At 49.0% G+C, this 20815-nt stretch overlaps 3 protein-coding genes across 6 annotated transcripts in view; 1 reads left to right on the top strand and 2 right to left on the bottom strand.

Annotated features, from left to right (window-relative positions):
- Positions 1–1255: 1255 nt before the first annotated feature.
- YIPF3 (Yip1 domain family member 3) lies at positions 1256–6424 on the bottom strand. 3 transcript variants are annotated; one of them, XM_055263179.2, is made up of 9 exons: positions 6154–6424; positions 5325–5522; positions 5026–5132; positions 3010–3055; positions 2781–2873; positions 2491–2622; positions 2185–2298; positions 1864–1987; positions 1256–1739 (listed from the first exon to the last, which is right to left on the bottom strand). In XM_055263179.2, exons 1-9 carry the CDS (start codon positions 6232–6234, stop codon positions 1591–1593), a joined length of 1044 nt encoding a protein of 347 aa, XP_055119154.2. In that variant the 5' UTR covers positions 6235–6424; the 3' UTR covers positions 1256–1590. The 3 variants fall into 3 exon arrangements, with proteins under 3 accessions (XP_055119154.2, XP_055119156.2, XP_055119155.2); XM_055263181.2 differs by having other exon boundaries at positions 5325–5617; positions 6154–6381; XM_055263180.2 differs by having other exon boundaries at positions 5325–5614; positions 6154–6240.
- Positions 6242–19591, top strand: POLR1C (RNA polymerase I and III subunit C). 2 transcript variants are annotated; one of them, XM_055263999.2, is made up of 9 exons: positions 6242–6618; positions 6746–6817; positions 9071–9178; positions 9444–9576; positions 9792–9911; positions 10001–10153; positions 10351–10500; positions 10658–10774; positions 10903–11228. In XM_055263999.2, the coding sequence occupies exons 1-9, from the start codon at positions 6550–6552 to the stop codon at positions 11019–11021; spliced, it is 1041 nt and encodes a 346-aa protein (XP_055119974.1). In that variant the 5' UTR covers positions 6242–6549; the 3' UTR covers positions 11022–11228. The 2 variants fall into 2 exon arrangements, with proteins under 2 accessions (XP_055119974.1, XP_055119975.1); XM_055264000.2 differs by lacking the exon at positions 10903–11228 and adding an exon at positions 19279–19591 and having other exon boundaries at positions 6477–6618.
- XPO5 (exportin 5) overlaps positions 12054–20815 on the bottom strand; it is a 55158-nt gene continuing 46396 nt past the window's right edge. Inside the window, exons 24-32 of the mRNA XM_055263993.2 lie at positions 18858–18955; positions 18192–18238; positions 17668–17765; positions 16416–16478; positions 15555–15637; positions 14822–14929; positions 14550–14687; positions 14190–14354; positions 12054–13725 (exon numbers count right to left, since the gene is read on the bottom strand). Of these exons, the coding sequence (XP_055119968.1) occupies positions 13588–13725; positions 14190–14354; positions 14550–14687; positions 14822–14929; positions 15555–15637; positions 16416–16478; positions 17668–17765; positions 18192–18238; positions 18858–18955 (938 nt within the window). The 3' untranslated portion in view covers positions 12054–13587. The remainder of the gene's footprint in view (positions 13726–14189; positions 14355–14549; positions 14688–14821; positions 14930–15554; positions 15638–16415; positions 16479–17667; positions 17766–18191; positions 18239–18857; positions 18956–20815) is intronic.

Below are 20815 nucleotides of genomic sequence, written 5' to 3' on the forward strand. Positions count from 1 at the left end.
GTTGGGCACGGTTACTGCTGCTTCTGCCCATTCTTCCATCCATCCCCGTTCCTAAGGTCCAGACCCTCGCCGGAATCCAGGGCACTGTTCCCTCCTATTTGGAAGGCCCCAGGGCCCTTTCATCCGCGCCGCGCCGCGCCTCGCCCCCGCCCCCGTGACTCGAGGCGCAGCGTGCGTGGGGATCCCGGCCCATGGGGGACTTCCCCGCTTGCTCCTCGCCAAGATGGCGGCCTCACCAGGGAGGCCCCAGGGACCACGGCTGGGCAGAGCCAGCCTGAGCTGCTGGGGAGAAGGGTACCCCAGAGGGTCCCTAGGGCAGGGGAGCCTGATAGATGCAAGGTCCTGGTGCCATGCCTTCTCAGGTACGCAGGGCAGTTGACATCTGAGGGTGTGTCCGTGTCGCGAGACTGGGGCAGCCAATACAAAGGAGGTGCCAGGGCCCTGGAGCACTGGTGAGGACGTGAAGGCGGCTGAGCCACACCGCACGGTGCAGGCGGTGCTGTCACAACTTTGTCCACTGGCCAGGGTGGTGGGGGACTCACTTGGGTAACGCAAGACAAATGAAGGGCACCTCTGTTAGTCCCATTGTTAGAAGGAATAGATGCTGCTGACCCATATTTACTAGTGTAAGATTATTTTACATAAAATATAATATTCAATATAGTGAAGGGAGGTCAAAGGCCCTATTCCCTCTCTTAGCCACCTGAATTAACTTAAGTGGAGCAGATTAAAGAGGTGGTGGTGGTGGGAGTGGATGGTGCTATGTTAGGAGTGGTGGTTGGTTTTAAGAGGAAAGACAGAAAAACTAAAAGGAGCTGGCCCCAGTACCACCAGGGCAAAGCCAAATTTGGCTTCAATTTTGAGCTCCACAGGAAAATTATCTCCACAATGCCCAGGTGCAGAAGATCCTTGTTTTGACACGGGGTTTAAGTCGGGATGTTTTGTCCAATTGTCACTGCTTCCTTGGCTTCCCGAGTGCAGCTGAGCCCAGACTCAAGCTGGCTGCAGTGTTCCATCAGGCTTATGGCTTTTGTGCTTGAGGCCTCCCTGCCGCTTCACGGGTCAGGTGTCCCCTGCCCTCAGGGGTAGGTTCCATATTCAATCACTGCCTTCTATGTAGTCTGGCCTGTCCCACCTTTATCCTGCCTGGGTGAGGATATGAAGAAGGGAACATATGACATTACCATTGTTGACTGAGCAGTAAAGTATATAGGAAGTGGGATGACAGGGAGGACCACTGGATCAGCCGCTGCAGTTCCAGACTTCAATCAACATTTTAATTACCAAGTCTATATTTAGCAAGACAATGTGGGAGAGATAAAGAGGAAGGAAGGGGTAGGTGGTGAGGGGTTCTCAAAGGAGCTGACCCATTTTCTGCACTGGCTGCAGAGCCTTGCAGTCCTGGCCAGGAGTTCTTGGCCTTGTGCCCTCCAGAAGTGCCGACAGGCATCAAGGAGGTACTTACGCAGCTACAGCTCAGCGGCAGCTGCAGACCCCATCTAAGAAACATGTCATCAGGACTGTCCTTTAATAGTCTTCCTCCTCTCTGCAGCTGCGGGAAAGAGGACTGGCCAAGAATTTCAGGTGGGGTCAGTGTGACTGCAGGGTCACCGCAACAGCTTTGGCTGTGGTGTTGAGGATGGTGGTGGGAAGCCGAGCAGCAGGGAGCACGGCAGGGATGTCTCTGGGGACCCTCTGGATGGGCGGGATGTTGGGGCCCTCCAGTGTGTCCAGGATCCCTGGAAGGAAGACGGAAGGTGAGCGAGGGTCAGATGGGCCCAGCCCACCGGCCATCATATCCAGCTTCTTGCTCTAGGCAGCTGCTTTCCCATTCTCCCCCACCCAGACCTTCCTGCCACTTACCCTCTACCACTTTGTGGTAGGCAAAATGCAGATAGAGCAGGAAGAGCATGTGTAGGGCAGCCAGGGTGCCACAGAGGAGCAGCCGCTGTGTGGGGCCCACGGTCCGAGACACCAACACTGCTACCTAGGGCCATGAGAATACAGCTCAAAGGGCCTGGCTCCAAAGTGAGGAGTGGGGACAAGACACCCCCACCCAGGGCAGAACCATCTTTGGGCCCTTCCCTCCCATTTAGGGCTCTTTGTGAGAGGGACAGGTCCAGGCTGTCTTCCCCAGCTCCCTGGGAGGACAGCCCACCCCTGGAAGCCTCTCGCCCAGCTTACCATGCGCAGTGTGGACAGTCCACCCACCAACAGCCAGAAGAGGTAGAAAAGGGCGTGGAGGTGGATATTATAGGTGATGAACAGGACAATGCAGTGCCCAAAGAGGCCGTAGCCCTGGGAAGGAGGATGGTGGAGAGGAAAATCACTCAGGTTGGGCTGGTTTCTGGCCCCTCATGGGGACCCTGGGAAACATGGTCCATTGGCCTCCTCCTCCCATTCCAGGCTTTGGGGCCCCCGGACAGATGCCGACCAAAGCCTGGATACTCTTTTTAACATCACTCCTGCCCACCACACCTGGCTCCTTACCAGCAGTGCCAACATCTGCAGCATGGTGATCTGGGTGTTGCACAGGTAGGCAAGGAAGTAAATGAAGGATGAGACTCCCAGCCAGTAGCCGAAGCAGGTGCCAATGGCTGTGCCCATCAGGGTGCCCTCCCGCTGTGGGGTGAAGGCTCTACTTAGTCCTAGGAGGCCTCTGATCTCAGCCTCACCTAGGGCCTTCCGCAGGGGCTGTTCCTGTCTCACTCCACCATCCTATCCTCAGGCAGCTTTCAACCTAGTGTAGCCACCCCCCCAAAGTTGTCTGTCCTGCTTACGATAATAGTGTCAGACGTCTTCATCCCATGCAGTAGGATGGCAACCAGAGTGAAGACCAGCATGAGAGGTCCATAGAGTTCACCTGCAATTTTCTGTCAATATACCAACTCATTCAGGCTGGAGGGTACAACAGCTCATCTGTTTATGGCTTCCCAGGATTTGCCTGGTGGTCCCACCCTCTGCCCTGGTGCTTCCCCCGGCTCTCCAGACATGCCACCCTCTATTCACCTGGGGGAAGTTGACCATCTTGATAGGGATCATGGACTCCAGGAGCCTGGGAGAGGAGAGGAGAGATTAAAGCAGAGGCAGCACGAGGCCATGAGGTTCTAGAGGGCAAGGCCTGAATTTTATTCATCTCTAACTCCAGGGAATGGGGCCTGGCCTAGAAGACATGTTGGATGACACGGTAGAACAGGGTAGTAAAGACAGACAGGGAATGAGGAAATCATTTCCTTGCCCCTAAGATTACTTCCAGGAAGGACAACCCTCTGAAACTTAGCTGACTGAAACAGCAGCTATATGGAGAACTCAGCCCTACTGGGCCTTGAAGGAGGGCCTGACCATGTATCCATCTGCCCCCTCCCCTTGAAAAGACAGGCAGGCTGGGCGCGGTGGCTCACGCCTGTAATCCCAGCACTTTGGGAGGCCGAGGCGGGCAGATCACAAGGTCAGGAGTTTGAGGCCAGCCTGGCCAATATGGTGAAACCCTGTCTCTATGAAAAATACAAAAAATTAGCTGGGCATGGCGGCGGGCGCGTGTAGTCGCAGCTACTCAGGAGGCTGAGGCAGGAGAATCGCTTGAACCCGGGAGGTGGAGGTTGCAGTGAACTGAGATCGCGCCACTGCACTCCAGCCTGGGTGACAGAGTGCGACTCCATCTCAAAACAAAACAAAACAAAACAAAGACAGGACAAGACAGGCAGACCTCAGCAGAGAGTACCCAGAATTCAGGGCTGTAATAAGGAAGCCCTGGGAAAAGTCTAGCCGGCTAGATGGAAAGTTTAGAATGAAAGGTGTTACTGAGGATATAGTAAAAACGCCTCCTCTTCCTGCTTATCTGTGCCTCCAGGCACTGTTGAGCATTGTCTTGAAAAATATATGTGAAGTGGTATGAAAATTTAGTCACTTCCCCCTTCTCTCAAGTGGCTAGCTCCTAATCATACCTTGGATTTTAGCTAGATTTTACTTCCTCTGGGAAACTTGTCCTGTCCCACCCACCAACCTGCTTTAGCTCACATATCCCTCCCGTTTGCCCCATCATAGAATGAGTACTGTAACTGCACTCAAGAGCAAGGCTCCCATCTATCTTCACGACTGAACCAGATACAATTAGTTTAGGGTCTGGCACAGAGCAAATGCTTAATAAATACTTGTTGAGTGGTCCTGGGTATTTGATTAGCATTGATTAAAGGATGAACAAAAAAACCAAGCCAGGATTAAATCTAGTTCTTGAAAAGTCACTCAAAAACTATGCCCTGATAGTTTGATTCTGAGACTGTTCTGGTGCTGGGAATAAAAAGATAAACAAGACAGAGCCTGCTTTTGAGATGCTGTTGGTCTCTGGGAGGAAGATTCCAGGAATAAGAAAGGATCGCAGTAGTGAAGTGCTGTCTATTAGAGGCAAGCGCAGCAGAGTTCTTTTTTTTTTTTTTTTTGAGATGGAGTCTTGCTCTGTTGCCCAGGCTGAAGTGCAGTGGCACGATCTCAGCTCACTGCGAGCTCCGCCTCTGCCTCCCGGGTTCACGCCATTCTCCTGCCTTAGCCTCCCGAGTAGCTGGGACTACAGGCGCCCGCCACCACGCCCGGCTAATTGTTTTTGCATTTTTAGGAGAGACAGGGTTTCACCGTGTTAGCCAGGATGGTCTCGATCTCCTGACCTTGTGATCCGCCCACCTCGGCCTCCCAAAGTGCTGGGATTACAGGCGTGAGCCACCATGCCCGGCTGGCAAGCACAGAGTTCTGTAGGAACACCAGGAAAGAAGAAACTGGGGATGGGATTGAGGAATGTGGAACAGAGGAAGTGACATCTGAGGTAGGTTTTGAGGGAAGATGAGTAGTCAGCTAGATGGAAAAGAGGAGGAAGATGGTGTGCTATTATTTGTTTCAGTGACAGGTGCAGTCATGAGAGGTGATGGGGTCATGAAGACAGGGAGCCCACCAGAGCCCAGGGCTTGAAATCTGATTGTAGTGTGCATGAAGGACTAGGTGTTAGGAGGGAAGCTTCTTCAAGAGAAGGCTCCTCACCTGCTTCGCACCTGAGCAGGCTCCACATCAAAGTAGGGTCTGAGGATGTCGATGTTGGCGTACAAGCTGAAGGCCCTGGAGGCTTGTCTCTTCCCAGCCTGCCACATCTGAAGTAAGGAAGATGGGCATAGGTATTGTGGTACTGTTGGTTCTAGACCTTGTTGCCTATTTTCTGTTTGATTTCTACATGGTTCTAACTGGACAACCTGGGGCGAACACCACCAACACCAACTCCAGAACACGGGACATACCTAGGTAAGGTATACTTTTCTACCTGCAGAGGATTCAATCTTGCTTACCTGATCTGCCACCTGCCGGCTCAGCTGTCCCTTAAAGCCCTTCATGCCCAGGAACTCTCCATCCTCTTCTTCAGCAGCAGCTGCATCAGCGTCTACTTCTTCCTCGCGCAGGCGCTGATGCAGCTCACCCATATCCTCGAAGCTAGAGCCTGAGGTATCATCCATGTTCTCCATGTCAATCACAGCTGAGCCTCCCCCCTGTGAAGACAATGGCTCCTAGAGTGCAGGACTTTTCTGTTCCATCCATTAAGTCCTCTGCTCATCCCAGGGTTTAGGGCTTTGTTCTTCCACTGCTGAGGATACGGCTTGGAATCACTACAGATCATGCCACTCCATTCCCCCTCATATGCTCTCAGAACGCCTGGTTTCTAGCTCTGGCTATCTTTTCTAGCCTGGGAAACCTACTAGTGTTCCATTCGTGTCTTTCTCCTACGTTACCTATCAAAGACTAAAAGGCTGAAAAAGTGCCCATTTCCTTCTTTCCTAAGCCCCAAACAAAACTATACACATAGTATGTTTTCAGCGAATGCCAGTGAATCCCACCCAACCCCACTCCATGCCTGACCCCGACCAACCTCCTAACTTGTTCCAAGAATACCTTCTTCCTAATGCCTCGGGCGGGCCCAGAAACCCGAGATCCTCAGGCTGGAGTACTAGTCTGGCCCTTTCAGGTCAATGTTAATCCCACTGACTTTAGTGTGCACGAAGACCCAAAGAAGAGAGATTTGTAAATGGAGCGGACTTCCAGGCCCAGAGGGAGAATCCCCAAGACACTTCTGGACATCGCCGGCCCTCCGGTTGCTGGCAGCTGGTGCCTTGGGGCCATTACCTGGATGTTTTCTTCGAACCCTCCCCATTCCGGGCCAGCTCCATTTCGGGCGCCGCCCGCCGGCGCCGCTGTAGTTGCCATGTCCCTTGAGGGCTCCCGTCGCTGAAGCCCGCGCTAGCCCCGCGCGCAGAGGAGTGGGCAAGATGTGGGCCTCAGGGAGGTAGACGTCCAGGGTCGAGGAGAGGTGGGATCGGCCGGAACACAAAAAGGAGAAGCCCGGATGTTTGGACAAAACCAACTTCCGGAAGCTGGGGACGTGGACGGGAGGCGGGGGCCGCGGGGCAAAGTCTCGCGATATTTAAGATTCCAAGAGGCGGTGCGTTGCCACGGAGACGGAACAGGGCTACTAGGACGCACGCGCGAGATAGAGCCTCTAGTCTCGTGTAGAAATTGAAGATGGCGGCTTCTCAGGCGGTGGAAGAAATGCGGAGCCGCGTGGTTCTAGGGGAGTTTGGGGTTCGCAATGTAAGCCTTGTGGCCTTGAGCTTGGGCGGGAGGAATGAGAGCGGAACAGGGATGGGTCTTGGGATTGGCGTGGGGATAGCCGTGGGCTCACTGTCCCTTCGTGGACAAATTCGTCCCTTTGCTCTAGGTCCATACCACTGACTTTCCCGGTAACTATTCCGGTTATGATGATGCCTGGGACCAGGACCGCTTCGAGAAGGTAAGTGGGGCCGGAGTTGTCTGGGGAGGGTTATGAAGGCCAGAGCCTGTGGTCTGAGCAGCCTGTGTCTGTCTCAGAAGCTGCTCTTGGGGGTCGCTCCGTTTGTAAGTTTGTTGAGCAATGTGCTAGACGCTCCGTTTACAGGCCAAATTAGACACGGTTTCTATCCAGTTCTGCAAAGATGTTCAGTCTTGTTGAGGAATGGTGCGTATAAGCGAGTGAATCTAGTGTAATATGGTGAAGGTGGTTGATAGCGATGAAGACGGCAGGGTTGGGGTGGGGAGCATTCCGCTGAGACCAGGAAGAGGGGCCAAGAGGTACTTAACATTTCAAGAGGAGGGGACATCTGAATTGAGCCTTGAATGGTAAGTAAAAAGAACAGGAGTTAAATTATGAAGGGTTTGTTTCAAGTGAGTGAAGTTCAGGATATACAGGTTTTGTGTGTATTTAGTCTTTTGTATTATTGTTTCACTTAGCTTAAAATAAGGGTTAAAATTGCATTTAAATAGATTACTGAATGTTACCGTTTATGCAACTGATCTTTGCGTGCAGCTTATAAACATGATCTGTAAATCAGTGCTTGGGAAAAATTTTTTTTAACCTGTTGATACAAGGAATAAAGTATGAACAATGAAAAAGGTTAATGCTTGAAAAAAAATTATGGCTTGTGTGAAGTGTGCTCCGGGAATGTCCAAGTAGCTCTGGCATGAGTGGTAGGCAAGGCTGAAGTGTGTCTTGGGCACTGTTGATGATAGGGGGCTTGAATAGTTCTTAAGCAGACATGATCAGATTTGCAGCCTTGATGGCTGGGAGGGAGTGAGTTTGAGGAGGATCATATGGAGCAGGCAGATCTGTTGTAAGGGAAGCTGAGGTTGAAGACATGAACTAAGACTGATGGTAGAAATAGAGCAAAGGTAGAATAGAAGGTAAATTTATGATTGCTTTGGTAAAGGCTGTGGGGGTAGCATAAAATGACTTTTTGGCTTGGGAACTGCTTTGATGCATTGTGGTATCATTTACTGAGAGGAGAAATGGGTCTGGGGAACGGGAATGATGATGCATTGTTTTCTGCATGTGGAGAAATCTAGCAGGCTAGAAGACTGCATGCTTGAAATGAGATCAGAAGTGAGATAACATTTTGGGAGTTGTCAGAACAGATAGTTGCTAAAACCGTTAGTACAGTTAAGGTGACCTGGGAGAGAGACAAGAACCTGGCAAATTTAGAGATGGGTGGAAGTTGATCATCAGAGAAGGAAGAAGAGTGGAGCTCAGAGCTCAGAAACCAGGAGAATAGTTCAAATACGGAAGGGATTTCTTTCTTTTCTTTTCATGAGACGCTCTTATCTCCCAGGCTGGAGTGCAATGGCGCGATCTTGGCTCACTGCAACCTCCGCCTCCCGGGTTCAAGCAGTTCTCCTGCCTCAGCCTCCCGAGTAGCTGGGACTACAGTCATGCGCCACCATGCCCAGCTAATTTTTTTTTTTTTTGAGACGGAGTCTCGCTCTGTTGCCCAGGCTGGAGTGCAGTGGCGCAATCTCTGCTCACTGCAAGCTCCGCCTCCCAGGTTCACGCCATTCTCCTGCCTCAGCCTCTCCAAGTAGCTGGGACTACAGGCGCCCGCCACCATGCCCGGCTAATTTTTTTTGTATTTTTAGTAGAGACGGGGTTATCACCGTGGTCTTGATCTCCTGACCTCGTGATCCGCCCGCCTCAGCCTCCCAAAGTGCTGGGATTACAAGCGTGAGCCACTGCGCCCAGCCTAGCTAATTTTTTGTATTTTTAGTAGAGACGGGGTTTCACCATGCTGGCCAGGCTGGTCTCAAACTCCTGACCTTGTGATCTGCCCGTCTCAGCCTCCCAAAGTGCTGAGATTACAAGTGTGAGTGACCGTGCCGGGCCAGGAGGGGGTTTTTTAATCAATGTCAAGCATAGCAGAAGTCTAGTAAGAGGACTGAGTAGTGTGAACAAGACTAAGCACTATGGTAGTTTCTGTTCTTTAGTAGAATAGCTTCTGTGTGGATGGTTTGGTTGGAAGCCATATTGCATAGGGTTTTAATGAATGGATGACAAAAATGGAGACTTTTCATGAAACTTAAAACACTGGGCAAGAAAGAATATTTAATAAGGGACATCTGGGCAAAGGGAGGTTTTTGGACGAGAGGGTAATACTTGAGGGAATTATCTAAGGGGGAGGTATGAAGAGATATTACACAGAGAGCAGGTTTCACTTAAATGTTTTTCCTGTCCCTCTAGAATTTCCGTGTGGATGTAGTACACATGGATGAAAACTCACTGGAGTTTGACATGGTGGGAATTGACGCAGCCATTGCCAATGCTTTTCGACGAATTCTGTTAGCTGAGGTATTGGCACACATGGTGACAAGGCTGGAGTTGCTTTGGGAACTGCACTGACACCTCACTTGGAGAATTAAGTGTCTCAAGCTGTCCTTCCCTTCTTATTTTTCCTTGAATTTTGCTGAGCATTTTACCTTCTCATTCTTTGTAAATTTCTCATTAAACATTCTAGGAAGAGAGATAGCTCTCTACCTCTGGAGGTTGGGGTTACAGGGATAGGTAGGGGGTCTGTTGGGTTTTTGCAGATAAGGGGTTATTTTTCCTTGGGCAGGTGCCAACTATGGCTGTGGAGAAGGTCCTGGTGTACAATAATACATCCATTGTTCAGGATGAGATCCTTGCTCACCGTCTGGGGCTCATTCCCATTCATGCTGATCCCCGTCTTTTTGAGTATCGGAACCAAGGTGAGAAAATGAAATTTTGGGAGAAGTGGACTATCTGGGTTCAAATCCTGGTTGACTGTGATGTTGGGTAAGCTACTTATCTTTGTACATCAGTGTTTTTCATCTGTGAGAGCACTTGCCTTGTCTTCCCAAGTTTGCCATAATTAAATGGGAAACATATGTAAAGCATCACTCAGACGTTTACTAGTTCTTAGGAGCTCCCTCCATTTGTGCAGGAGATGAAGAAGGCACAGAGATAGATACTCTACAGTTTCGTCTCCAAGTCAGATGCACTCGGAACCCCCATGCTGCTAAAGATTCCTCTGACCCCAACGAACTGTATGTGAACCACAAAGGTAAGTAGTGGTAGGGTGAAGAAGAGGCCCCGTCTGTGGGTAGCTGCTAGTTTTAGGGACTGAGATCTTCTGACATGTTTTTCCTCCAGTGTATACCAGGCATATGACATGGATCCCCCTGGGGAACCAGGCTGATCTCTTTCCAGAGGGCACTATCCGACCAGTGCACGATGATATCCTCATTGCTCAGCTGCGGCCTGGCCAAGAAATTGACCTGCTCATGCACTGTGTCAAGGGCATTGGTGAGAACCCTGTGTGCCTTCCTGGGAAGGGGGGTAGTTCGGTTGCAGTGGGGCAAGCTGACTAGGGAACTCAGCTGAGATATTCCCGGCAGGCAGAAAGCCAAGACGGTTGTGCTTTTGCTGTTAGTAGCTTAGGAGGAGTATTCTTCCTAAGCCTAGAAGGGTTTCCTATAGGCATGTTCCCTCTTCCTCTCCAGGCAAAGATCATGCCAAGTTTTCACCAGTGGCAACAGCCAGTTACAGGCTCCTGCCAGACATCACCCTGCTTGAGCCCGTGGAAGGGGAGGCAGCTGAGGAGTTGAGCAGGTGCTTCTCACCTGGTGTTATTGAGGTGCAGGAAGTCCAAGGTATGGTATTTGAGATGCTGTTCACGTTAGGACCTAAATTATATTTTCTTTGAAGGTGACAGAAATAAAAACCCTGGGCTCCTAAAAGTATAACATGGTTTGCTACCAAGTGGCAAATTAGAAAAAAGAATAAAAAATCATGGTTTGTTCTCATTAGGTAAAAAGGTGGCCAGAGTTGCCAACCCTCGGCTGGATACCTTCAGCAGAGAAATCTTCCGGAATGAGAAGCTAAAGAAGGTTGTGAGGCTTGCCCGGGTTCGAGATCATTATATCTGTGAGTATGAAGTAGTGAGATGAGTGGGCAGTGCTCTTTGGTGCTGCAGCTTCCTTCCAGTCTAGATGTGCAGTTTATGAGTAAGTTTTACAGGCAAGCCCTGCCTAAAGTGTCTCTTTGGTCCCCAGTCTCTGTTGAGTCAACGGGGGTGTTGCCACCAGATGTGCTGGTGAGTGAAGCCATCAAAGTACTGATGGGGAAGTGCCGGCGCTTCTTGGATGAACTAGATGCGGTTCAGATGGACTGAGCTTGGATGCTCCTGAGGCAAGCTGAAGCTTTGGGTTCTGACTGACCCACCCTACAGGACTGCTGTACAGAGCCCAGTGTGACTAGGGATCCTGAGTTTTCTGGGACAATTCCAGCTTTAATACATTTTGTTAAATGTGCCATAAAATGAGACTTTTTAGGCCTTTATAAGGCCTTAGATGTAAATAAACTCACCAAAACAAAAAAACTTTTTGAGACTACTTTTGAGTTTATGTTTTTTGAGACAGAGTCTCACTCTGTTGCCCAGGCTGGAGTGCAATGGTGCAATCTCAGCTCACTGCAACCTCCTCCTGGGTTCAAACAGCCCTTCTTTTGCCTCAGCCTCCTGAGTAGCTGATAATATATATAGGCGTGCACCACCACACCTGGTTATGTCTAATTTTTTGTATTTTTAGTAGAGACAGGGTTTCACCATGTTGGTCAGGCTGGTGTCAAACTCCTGACCTCAAGTGTGCCTGCCTTGGGGCCTCCCAAAGTGTTGGGATTACAGGTGTGAGCCACCGTGAAAAACAGGGGGCCTCACTTCAGAACTGGTTTGGCATTTAGCAATTAGGAACATCAGACGTGCACTCCAGCCTGGGTAACAGCGAGACCCTGTCTCAAAAACAACAAAAAGAACACCTCCTGAGAATTGGCAAATGAAGGTGGTTTCTGGGAGCACGGCCAAACCCTAGAAAAACATTCAAGTTAGAGTGAATGTGCCACTTCACCTGTCTCCCGGATTACCAGGGAAGTTCATGTTGCTACTGACAGCTCCAACAAAGAACAGTAGCAATTCCTGTGGGCCAGGCCCAGCAGCCACACACGAAAGACACTGTGAGAATGGTATGGGCTGCGTAGTCTGGGTATGTCAGGAATAGAAATCCTTTTCTGACTGGCACACCATTTCAGAAAGCTTGAAAGACCAAGTTCATCAGTCACATTTCTTCTTGTTCAGTCCTGGGTGCTCATGAAGTAACCCTGGAGTATGTCACTGGTTTTAAGACTAGGTTGAAAAAGGCAGATGGGTCCCTTTCTGTACGAAACTGAGATTTTTACTGACATGCAGATGTGCTTTAGAGTTAATGTTTCTACAAAAAGTTTCTATAAACAATAGAAAATTTCTAGCATGAAGTCACAGGATGTTAAAAATATTACAACGCAATAAATACAACTACACCCTCCACAGCCCCAACCAGACAGGAATAGGCAGCTATCAGGTTTGGAGGGAAACACTCTTGAGATCGCCTCCACAATCCACAGAAACCCAGAGCACCACACAGGAAGAGGGAGCAACACAAGACTCCAACTTCTGCTTCCCCAGCTTTGCCTCTTCTCAATCTGACCCTGCCTGTGGCCCACACCAGCTAAAAACTGTAGCTTCAGTCCACTTCGGCTCTTGGGGAAACCCTCTTGTCAGTGGACTGGATGGACAACAGGTCTGTTTTTGTGCAGAGCAAATGGACACACTGATTTCTGTATGGACTAAGTCTGCCTTATGGCCAGTAATAACCTCAGGGCCAGGTCCTGTATCCATGTCCTGTTTACAGGGCCTTTCAGTGACCTCTAGAATGGACTCACAGTACAGGTTGTGATGCGAAGGCATGTATTTTCTTTTGGAAATGGCCTTTGAGAAAAGTAACCAGGGACCTGAAAGACCATGAGATTGTGGAAGGCACCTGGACTTAGTCCTAGGAGAAGACCAGTGGCTTTGCTAGCTGCTTATCACAGATGTAGCCTAGTTGGTCTGTATTATCCTTGTATGACAATGGTGTCATGTGACACTATCTAGGGTACTGTGGCTCTTGTGCCTGAGTGGACCTTGAGGCTGGGGAGGCCAGACTGAGGGGTCATTCATGGAAGGGCAAGATGTGTGAACTCTAAAGGGGGTGTTAGCACTAAAGATTGCCCAGCCCTGGTCCTTGGAGGTACTATACTTGATACTGTGCCAAGTTTAGCAGTAGCCTGTACCATGGGTCCCATCAGGTGACCAGATTCTTGCCCAAAGCAAAGTTGAGAGAACTGGCCAAGTTCTCTTCAGCACTTAGCACCTAACCCAGACATGCCCCTCAGGGAGTGGGGAAAGTTTCCTGCCAGCCCAGCAGCAAAAGGGCTCAGTGGGAGTTGGAGTGGTCCAAGAAAAACTCTGGCACAAGTAGTTGAGGGCTGTGCTCTTGCTGCGAGCCTTGCTAGTTGCAGTGTTGGGCACAGCACCCTTAGTTACCATTCTGTACAGGTTATGTGGCTGCACAGGGGTGGGAGGGCTTGTGGGAGAAGGACTGCTCTGCTCTAGCTTTTCTTGGAAAAGCCAAATCTCCAAGTAGAATGGGAACTATCTGGAACATCTAGACAGAATAGTTTAAGCCCTAACTCCCTTTCTTGATACTTTAGTATAATTACTTATGGTCCTGCACAGGGCCTGTTCTCTCCAGCTCCAGACCTGGATCTCTCTCCAGGCTGACAATGGTGGAAAGTGAGGTGGCAGTGCAAGAAGGGCCTAGAGATTAGCTACAAAGGGAAAGAAGAGATGACAAGAAAGGCCGAGGAAGGATGCCCAAAAGCTTGATTCAGGGTTCAAAGATGGTGGCCAGGCCACCCCCATCATTGTCCAGCACCTCCGTCTCCAGCATTGGCTTTGTTTTTTTGAAAAGTGAGGGAAGATTCTTAATGTGAACTTCTTTTCGGAATTGCTCTCCCAAGGGTTTCTGTGGAAAACAAATGAGAAAGAATTAATGCTGGGCCCTAAGTAGTAGTTAAAGATTCTCTTGGCCTGCCACAGTGGCTCGCGCCTGTAATCCCAACACTTTTGGGAGGCCAAGGCAGGTGGATCACCTGAGGTCAGGAGTTTGAGACCAGCCTGACCAACATGGAGAAACCCCGTCTCTACTAAAAATACAAAAAATTAGCCAGATGTGGCGGTGCATGCCTGTAATCCCGGCTACTTGGGAGGCTGAGGCAGGAGAATCGTTTGAACCTGGGAGGCGGAGGTTGTGGTGAGCTGAGATTGCACCACTGCACTCCAGCCTGGGCAACAAGAGTGAAACTCCATCTCAAAAAAAAAAAAAAAAATTATCTCACCATAATGGTCAATAACTACAGCTGGTTTATGGTTTGCCCATACACGATTTAAGAAGGGGGTTGGGTGCGCTAATGAAGGTGCGTGACCTACCCCAATGCAACCAGCAATGAGGCGTTTGAATTGGTCCTTTCGGCGCTTGTCAGCCACTTTCTGCAGGGAGGGGTTTAAAAGCTTGCAGTCAAACTGGTCCAGTGAGTCCTTCTGTATTTCAGGGATTTGCTCCATTACAGCTCTTATCTCCAGGTACCTGGGGCGCTGATATCAGCAGGGATAAACTTACTGGATGTAGGTTTGGATATTGCCACCCTCCCCATTTCCTGCCACACCCATTTCTCAGAGATTGCACCAGCAATTTGGCAGGTGCCTGGATTTAGGATAAGGCCCAAGAGACTAGGAGCAGACTGAGTGATGAAGCTGCAGCCATCCTGCCCCCATGCTTTCCCCACTCACCAGCGCCTCGTATATCTGGAAGGCCAGATGGACCAGGGAAGCCATGCATCCGTCGTGCTGCCCGTGCATCTGTAAGCCTTTCAGCACACTGGTGAAAAGCCACGTAACTGCATCTGCGAGCAGTGTCCCTGACAGCACCTGAGGAGACAACTGCTTTAGGGCACAGGGGGCCTCTCTCAAGGCCTCAGCACCCCAATTCTTCTGAATGATTTAGTCAATCTGCATGACCCAAACCTTCCATGGGGGCACGGAAAAGGGGTGAATAACCATACTTGTTTGAGGAGAGGCCAGCAGAGCTGTGAGGTCGTCCTCTGGCAGGACAGAGTATCTTTCCAGGCCAGGGAATTGAAGGCTGTAATTAATAGCGCTGTACAAACATCCTGAACAGAAAAAAGATGAAGAGTTACAATAGGAAAAGCAGCACAATTTTCTCTGATTATTCTTACACATCAGGAGCTGGAGGGTTTTTTTTTCCCTCCCCCCTCTAAAGATGGGGTTGTTTTGTTGCCCAGGCTGGTCTTGAACTCCTGGGCTCAAGCTATTCTCCCATCTCAGCCTCTCGAATAGCTGGGACTACAGGTGTGTGCCACCATGCCTGGCTTAGGAGCTGGAGTTTTAAATAGCTAAGCAGGAAAAATAAAAGAAGTGAGTTTACTTCCTCTATTTTTGTGTATTGCCAGTCAAAAAGAAAAAATCAACGTGAGAAAACCTGTATGTGTAGGATGGAGACAAAGCTCAGGCCTGGCTTGGGGAGGCTAAACACCAGGGATCTGCATCAGTGTGCCTACTACGTGTTTTCCTGAGAGCTCCTGCCTATGCTGGTATGGGAGACACCATGGCATTGCACCTTTTCCCTCGTTTTTTTCTGGGGCCTTTGGAACCAGGAACTTATGTAACAAAGGAGTATTACAAAAAACTCTTGATAGCACCATAGAGCAAGAAAAGTAAAAGGTGACTCCCCATCTGGGCAAGGAGTAAAGGTTATCACCTGCTCCTTCTACCCACCTCATGCTTCATCAGACATTTGCCCAGGTCTGTAAGCTCTGCCATAGCTGAGGGGGTGACCTCTGTGGCCATCATTTCTTCATCTGTTATCAGAGAGTAGAATGTTAAGCTCCATCCTTTCAGAACAGAGAAAAATACCTTCTTCTGACAGAAGTGCAAAAAACAAAGCAAAGCTTAGTGTTCTAGGCTAAGTGGTGGCTAAGTAGTATTAGGAGCCCTCCCATCTCCACATAATAATGGCCCATGCCCATGGCTGATCTTCTAGAGATGCACCCAAGCTGTACATGAGGGAAACGGGGGAGCTTCTAGGCAGAAACACAAAATGCTGCAAATACTGAAGTTACTTTGTTGTTGGACAAATATTTGAGCATCCTTTCTACCAGGCACTGATTTAGTTACTGGGGATAAAAGGTATAGGACAATAGGTCCCTTCCCTGATGGGAGTTTACATTCTAACATGGGAGATAGGTAAGAAAGGAATACATAAATAAAAACATAATGTTGGGTAGTGACAACTGCTATGAAGAAGAATAAAGCAGAGGAATACAGAGTAGCTGGGGTTGCCATTTTTGATAGGTTGGTCATGGATGATCTCTTGGAAGAGGTGACATTAGAATGAAGCAAGGGAAAAGATCACATATATGGTTGGGAGAAAATCATCTGAGACAGAGGAAACAGCAAGTGCAAAGGCTTGGAGGTGGGAGTATGATGGAGGCACACAGCAAGAGGGCTGGTCCAGAGATGATAACTAGATGTAGGGTGCCTCCTCCTCACCAGACTGCAAGGAAACTGACCTGGTTCAGAAGGAACAGTATTTAGGAGGCTAAGAGCAGACCTCCAAGGTCTCACAGGCTCACTTACCGTCTCCATCTGCTGGGGGAGCACCACTGTGGTCAGCACCCTTCTTTGAAACACAGCAAACCGCTAAAGCAAGAAAGCAGGGTTACTAGGTGAAGGGTGGGTATATACTACCACAACAGCCACCTCAGGCCCACTGATCCCAACCTGTCTCTGGCCAGGTGAGGAGGAAGGAAGATGGGGGTACCGTCCAAGGCACAAGAATTAGCTTCACCAGTAGAAATAGAGGCATTCTGATGACCGAACTGTTTTGGTCCTTCAAGTTCAACTAGCTGAGAGAAAATTACAGAATTCTCTGAGAGTGAGTGACTAGGAGAGGATGCTTGATACATCCCTGGTCTACTTTGAATCTCAAACAAAATGACACAGTAAAGATAAAAAGAAAATTAACAGCCTCCATGTCCAAGAATTTAAAACATTTCCCTATTTTGACAAAACTAGGAAGTTATTCCTTTTTTTTTTTTTTTTTTTGTGATGGAGTCTCACTCTGTCGCCCAGGCTGGAGTGCAGTGGCGCAATCTCGGCTCACTGCAAGCTCCACCTCCCGGGTTCACGCCATTCTCCTGCCTCAGCCTCTCCGAGTAGCTGGGACTAGAGGCGCCCGCCACTACGCCCGGCTAATTTTTTTGTATTTTTAGTAGAGACGGGGTTTCACCGTGGTCTCGATCTCCTGACCTCGTGATCCGCCCGCCTCAGCCTCCCAAAGTGCTGGGATTACAAGCGTGAGCCACCGTGCCCGGCCAAGTTATTCCTAATGAATCCAAATTCCTCCTGCTATTTTAGATTGTTTCTCCATATTCAGCTTGCAATTCATAAAGTATCCTTAGGTTGACTTAAGGACTGCCTTGCTTCTATCTAGTTATTTCTTTTGGATCTGTCAGTGTTGCTGCAAACATGAACTTTTTTTTTTTTGAGATGGAGTTTTACTCTTTTGCCAGGCTGGAGTGTAGTGGCGTGATTTTGGCTCACTGCAGCCTCCGCCTCCCGGGTTCAAGCGATTCTCCTACCTCAGCCTCCTGAGTAGCTGGGACTACGGGCGCGTGCCACTACGCCCAGCTAATTTTTGTATTTTTAGTAGAGACAGGGTTTTCACCATGTTGGCCAGGATGGTCTCCATCTTTTGACCTCGCAATCCACCATGCCCCGCCGCAAACATGAATCCTTTGCATTAGTCAGGCCTTCATGGAGTTGGCTGAGCGACCAGCTCTTCTTCCAGGAAAATTCTCTATGGCCCCAGTTTCGACATGCCACTTACTGATTAGGTCCATGACTTCTCGGGTTAACATCCTCACCAGTTGCTCCTCCAGCATCTCTTGAGACTCTGGGTTTTCATCTGCAGTCTCATCTTCTCCACTGCAAAAAACCAGGGGGCCAAGTTCCACAGGAGTGCAGAAAAGGAAGGACAAGGAAAGCAGCGACCCTAATCAGACTCTCTGTGATCACTTTCTTCTCTTTTGGGTCTTCGTTCTATGCAAAAGTTGGGAATGGACAGCAGCGATCCACTGAAGGACATTATTACTAGTGACTCTGTCCGGTTGGATAGACATTACAGCATCAAAATAAGTGAGTAAGGTAAGAGTAGCCCCTATGAAGGCTACTCTCAGAGTCTGCCTGCTGGTCACAGCCTGTCCAGACAAGCCATGTATCACCTAGGCTGAGAATGGCTACAACCTACTGCTCTTCTACCCTGGGACAGCAGAATCCCTGCCCACTTCCTTTCCCCACCCCAAACCTGGCTGCCAGCTCATCCACCAAGAAGAGTGGGTAGGTATCCCTTACCACAGCAGGCTCCTTTGGTTGATAACTTGCCATTTCTGAGAAAGCCTCTGGGAAAACACAAAGGAAATAAATGCTAGAATCGGGGAAAGGATTGGAACACATAATATCTAAAGTCAAGTCCACTTCATGATTAAAATTAGCCAAGGATGATTCTAGGCATCAATGACAACCTCTGTAGACTCCACACCACAAGGTTAAAAAAAACATCTATGGTTTCTGTAACCTATCCCACATCTCTGATGAGGGCGGTATCTCAAACACCTCTTTGCTTGGAAAGAATTAACATTTTTAGAATCCCTGGGTCTCTAGACATACCTGTTCTCCACCCAGCTGGTCCCCCTGCTTAATTCTAGAGTCAGGATAACAGACCCAGCATTCCTGGCAAGGGTCTGTGAGCAAGCATTCCTCTTTTTACCTCTCCTCAGTGAACAGGAGGTTAGGAGCAGAATCTGCAACTGAAGCTGTCTTGTGGCAATTAAATCAGTTTAGTTCTTTGGGGGCTGCTCGATCCTACAGCAAGGATAGTCTGCTGGGGTAGAAGCTCTGCCCAGCCAGTCTGGCAGGGCTAGTAGACAACACTTCTAGGAGCTCCTGACTTGCAAAGCTCAAAAATGGCCAGAGGCCTTAATAGTACTCTTTGCTTCCTGTTCCTGACTTTTCTCTTACCATATGGAGGTAGGTGAAAAGAGGTCCAAGGATGGGGGATACCAGGGCTTCATAGTGCTCTGGGGGACAGAAGAGCACCAGAGGCTTTACAAAGACCCGTGCTGCAACAAGTTAAGAAATTTTAGTGCATAGGCACACATCTCTCACCTGCCAGGTGGTGGGTTGCACCCCTGGGCAGAATCAATCCCTAAAGGATTTGCCAGATGTCAAAAATATCCTGTGTTAACAGTGAAAAAGTCTTAAAGTTCTTTTCCTAAAATCCTAAATGGCATCGATATTGAATTCCATTATACTCTTAGTTTAGCTGCATTTCCGTCAGGCTGCACATTATGGTCACTGGCCCGAAAAGTAGGAATAAAAAAATAGGAAGGAGGACATCCTTGTAACAAATTCTCCTTCACCATTCTCCTTATAATTTCAGGTAAGAAAGATTTGCCAGCTGTGGTGGCTCACACCTGTAATCCCAGCACTTTGGGAGGCCAAGGCAGGTGGATCACAAGGTCAGGAGAGCGAGACCATCCTGGCTAACATGGTGAAAACGCGTCTCTACTAAAAAATACAAAAAAAAAAAAAATTAGTCGGGCATGGTAGCAAGCGTCTGTAGTCCCAGCTACTCGGGAAGCTGAGGCAGGAGAATGGTGTGAACCTGGGAGGCGAAGCTTGCAGTGAACCGAGATCACGCCACTGCACTCCAGCCTGGGCAACAGAGCAAGACTCCATCTCGAAAAGAAAAGGACAGAGATTCAACTATTAATAAGGGTGTGAATGAGAATGAAGTGTTAAAGTGCTTTTTCTGGCTGGGTGTGGTGGCTCAGGCCTGTAAGTCTAGCACTTTGGAGGCTGAGGCAGGAGGATTACTTGAGCCAGGAGTTTGAGACCACCCTGGGGAACATAATGCAGACCCCATCTCTACAAATAATAATAAAAAATAGCTGGGTGTGGTGGTGCACATCTGTGGTCCAGTCCAGGCTCTTCAGGAAGCTGAGGTGGGAGGATCACTTGAGCCTGCAGTGAGCTTTGATAGCACCACTGCACTCCTGCCTGGGTAACACTGAGACCCTGTCTCAAAAAACAAAAAAACAAAAAAACCAAAAAACAAGTGCTTCTAAAAATACAGAAAAGGGATAAAAGTTTTATCTTTCACAGCTGGGCACAGTGGCTCATGCCTGTAATCCCAGCACTTTGGGAGGCCGAGGAAGGCGGATCACTTGAGATCAGGAGTTTGAGACCAGCCTGGCCAACATGGTGAAACGCTGTCTCTACTAAAAATACAAAAATTAGGTCAGGCGTGGTGGCTCACACCTGTAACCCCAGTTTTGGGAGGCTGAGGCGGGCGGATCACTTGAGGTCAGGAGTTTGAGACCAGCCTGGCCAACATGGCGAAAACCTGTCTCTACTAAAAATACAAAAAAAGTTAGCTGGGCATAGTAGCATGTGCCAGTAATCCCAGCTACTTGGGAGGCTGAGGCACAAGAATCACTTGAACCCAGGAGGTAGAAGTTGCAGTAAGACAAGATCGTGCCACTGCACTCCAGCCTGGGCAATACAGCAAAACTCTGTCTCAAAAAATAGAAATAAAAATCAGCTGGGCATGATGGTACACACCTGTAATCACAGCTAGTTGGGAGGCTGAGGCACAAGAATTGCTTGAACCTGAGAGGCAGAAGCTGTGAGCCGAGATCACACCACTGCACTCCAGCCTGCACAACACAGTGAGCAAGACTCTGTCTCAAAAAAAAAAAAAAAAAAAAGTTTTATCTTTAATATTTCCAAGAAAGGGGAAGGTAAAAATTTACCCCTAAGGAAAAGTTTATGGCCATCTGGACTGTCTTCATGTTTTCCCTGCAATCTGCCAGTGTTTTTAATGACATGATGCACTTAGATACATAATCTCATCTCTTCCTTCCAGTTCTGCCTCCTCCCTCTGGTTCCTGTGATCTGTTTCTCTCTCTAATTTT

This window comes from Symphalangus syndactylus, chromosome 23 (assembly GCF_028878055.3).
Source record: "Symphalangus syndactylus isolate Jambi chromosome 23, NHGRI_mSymSyn1-v2.1_pri, whole genome shotgun sequence".
NCBI classification, from domain to species: Eukaryota; Metazoa; Chordata; class Mammalia; order Primates; family Hylobatidae; genus Symphalangus; species Symphalangus syndactylus.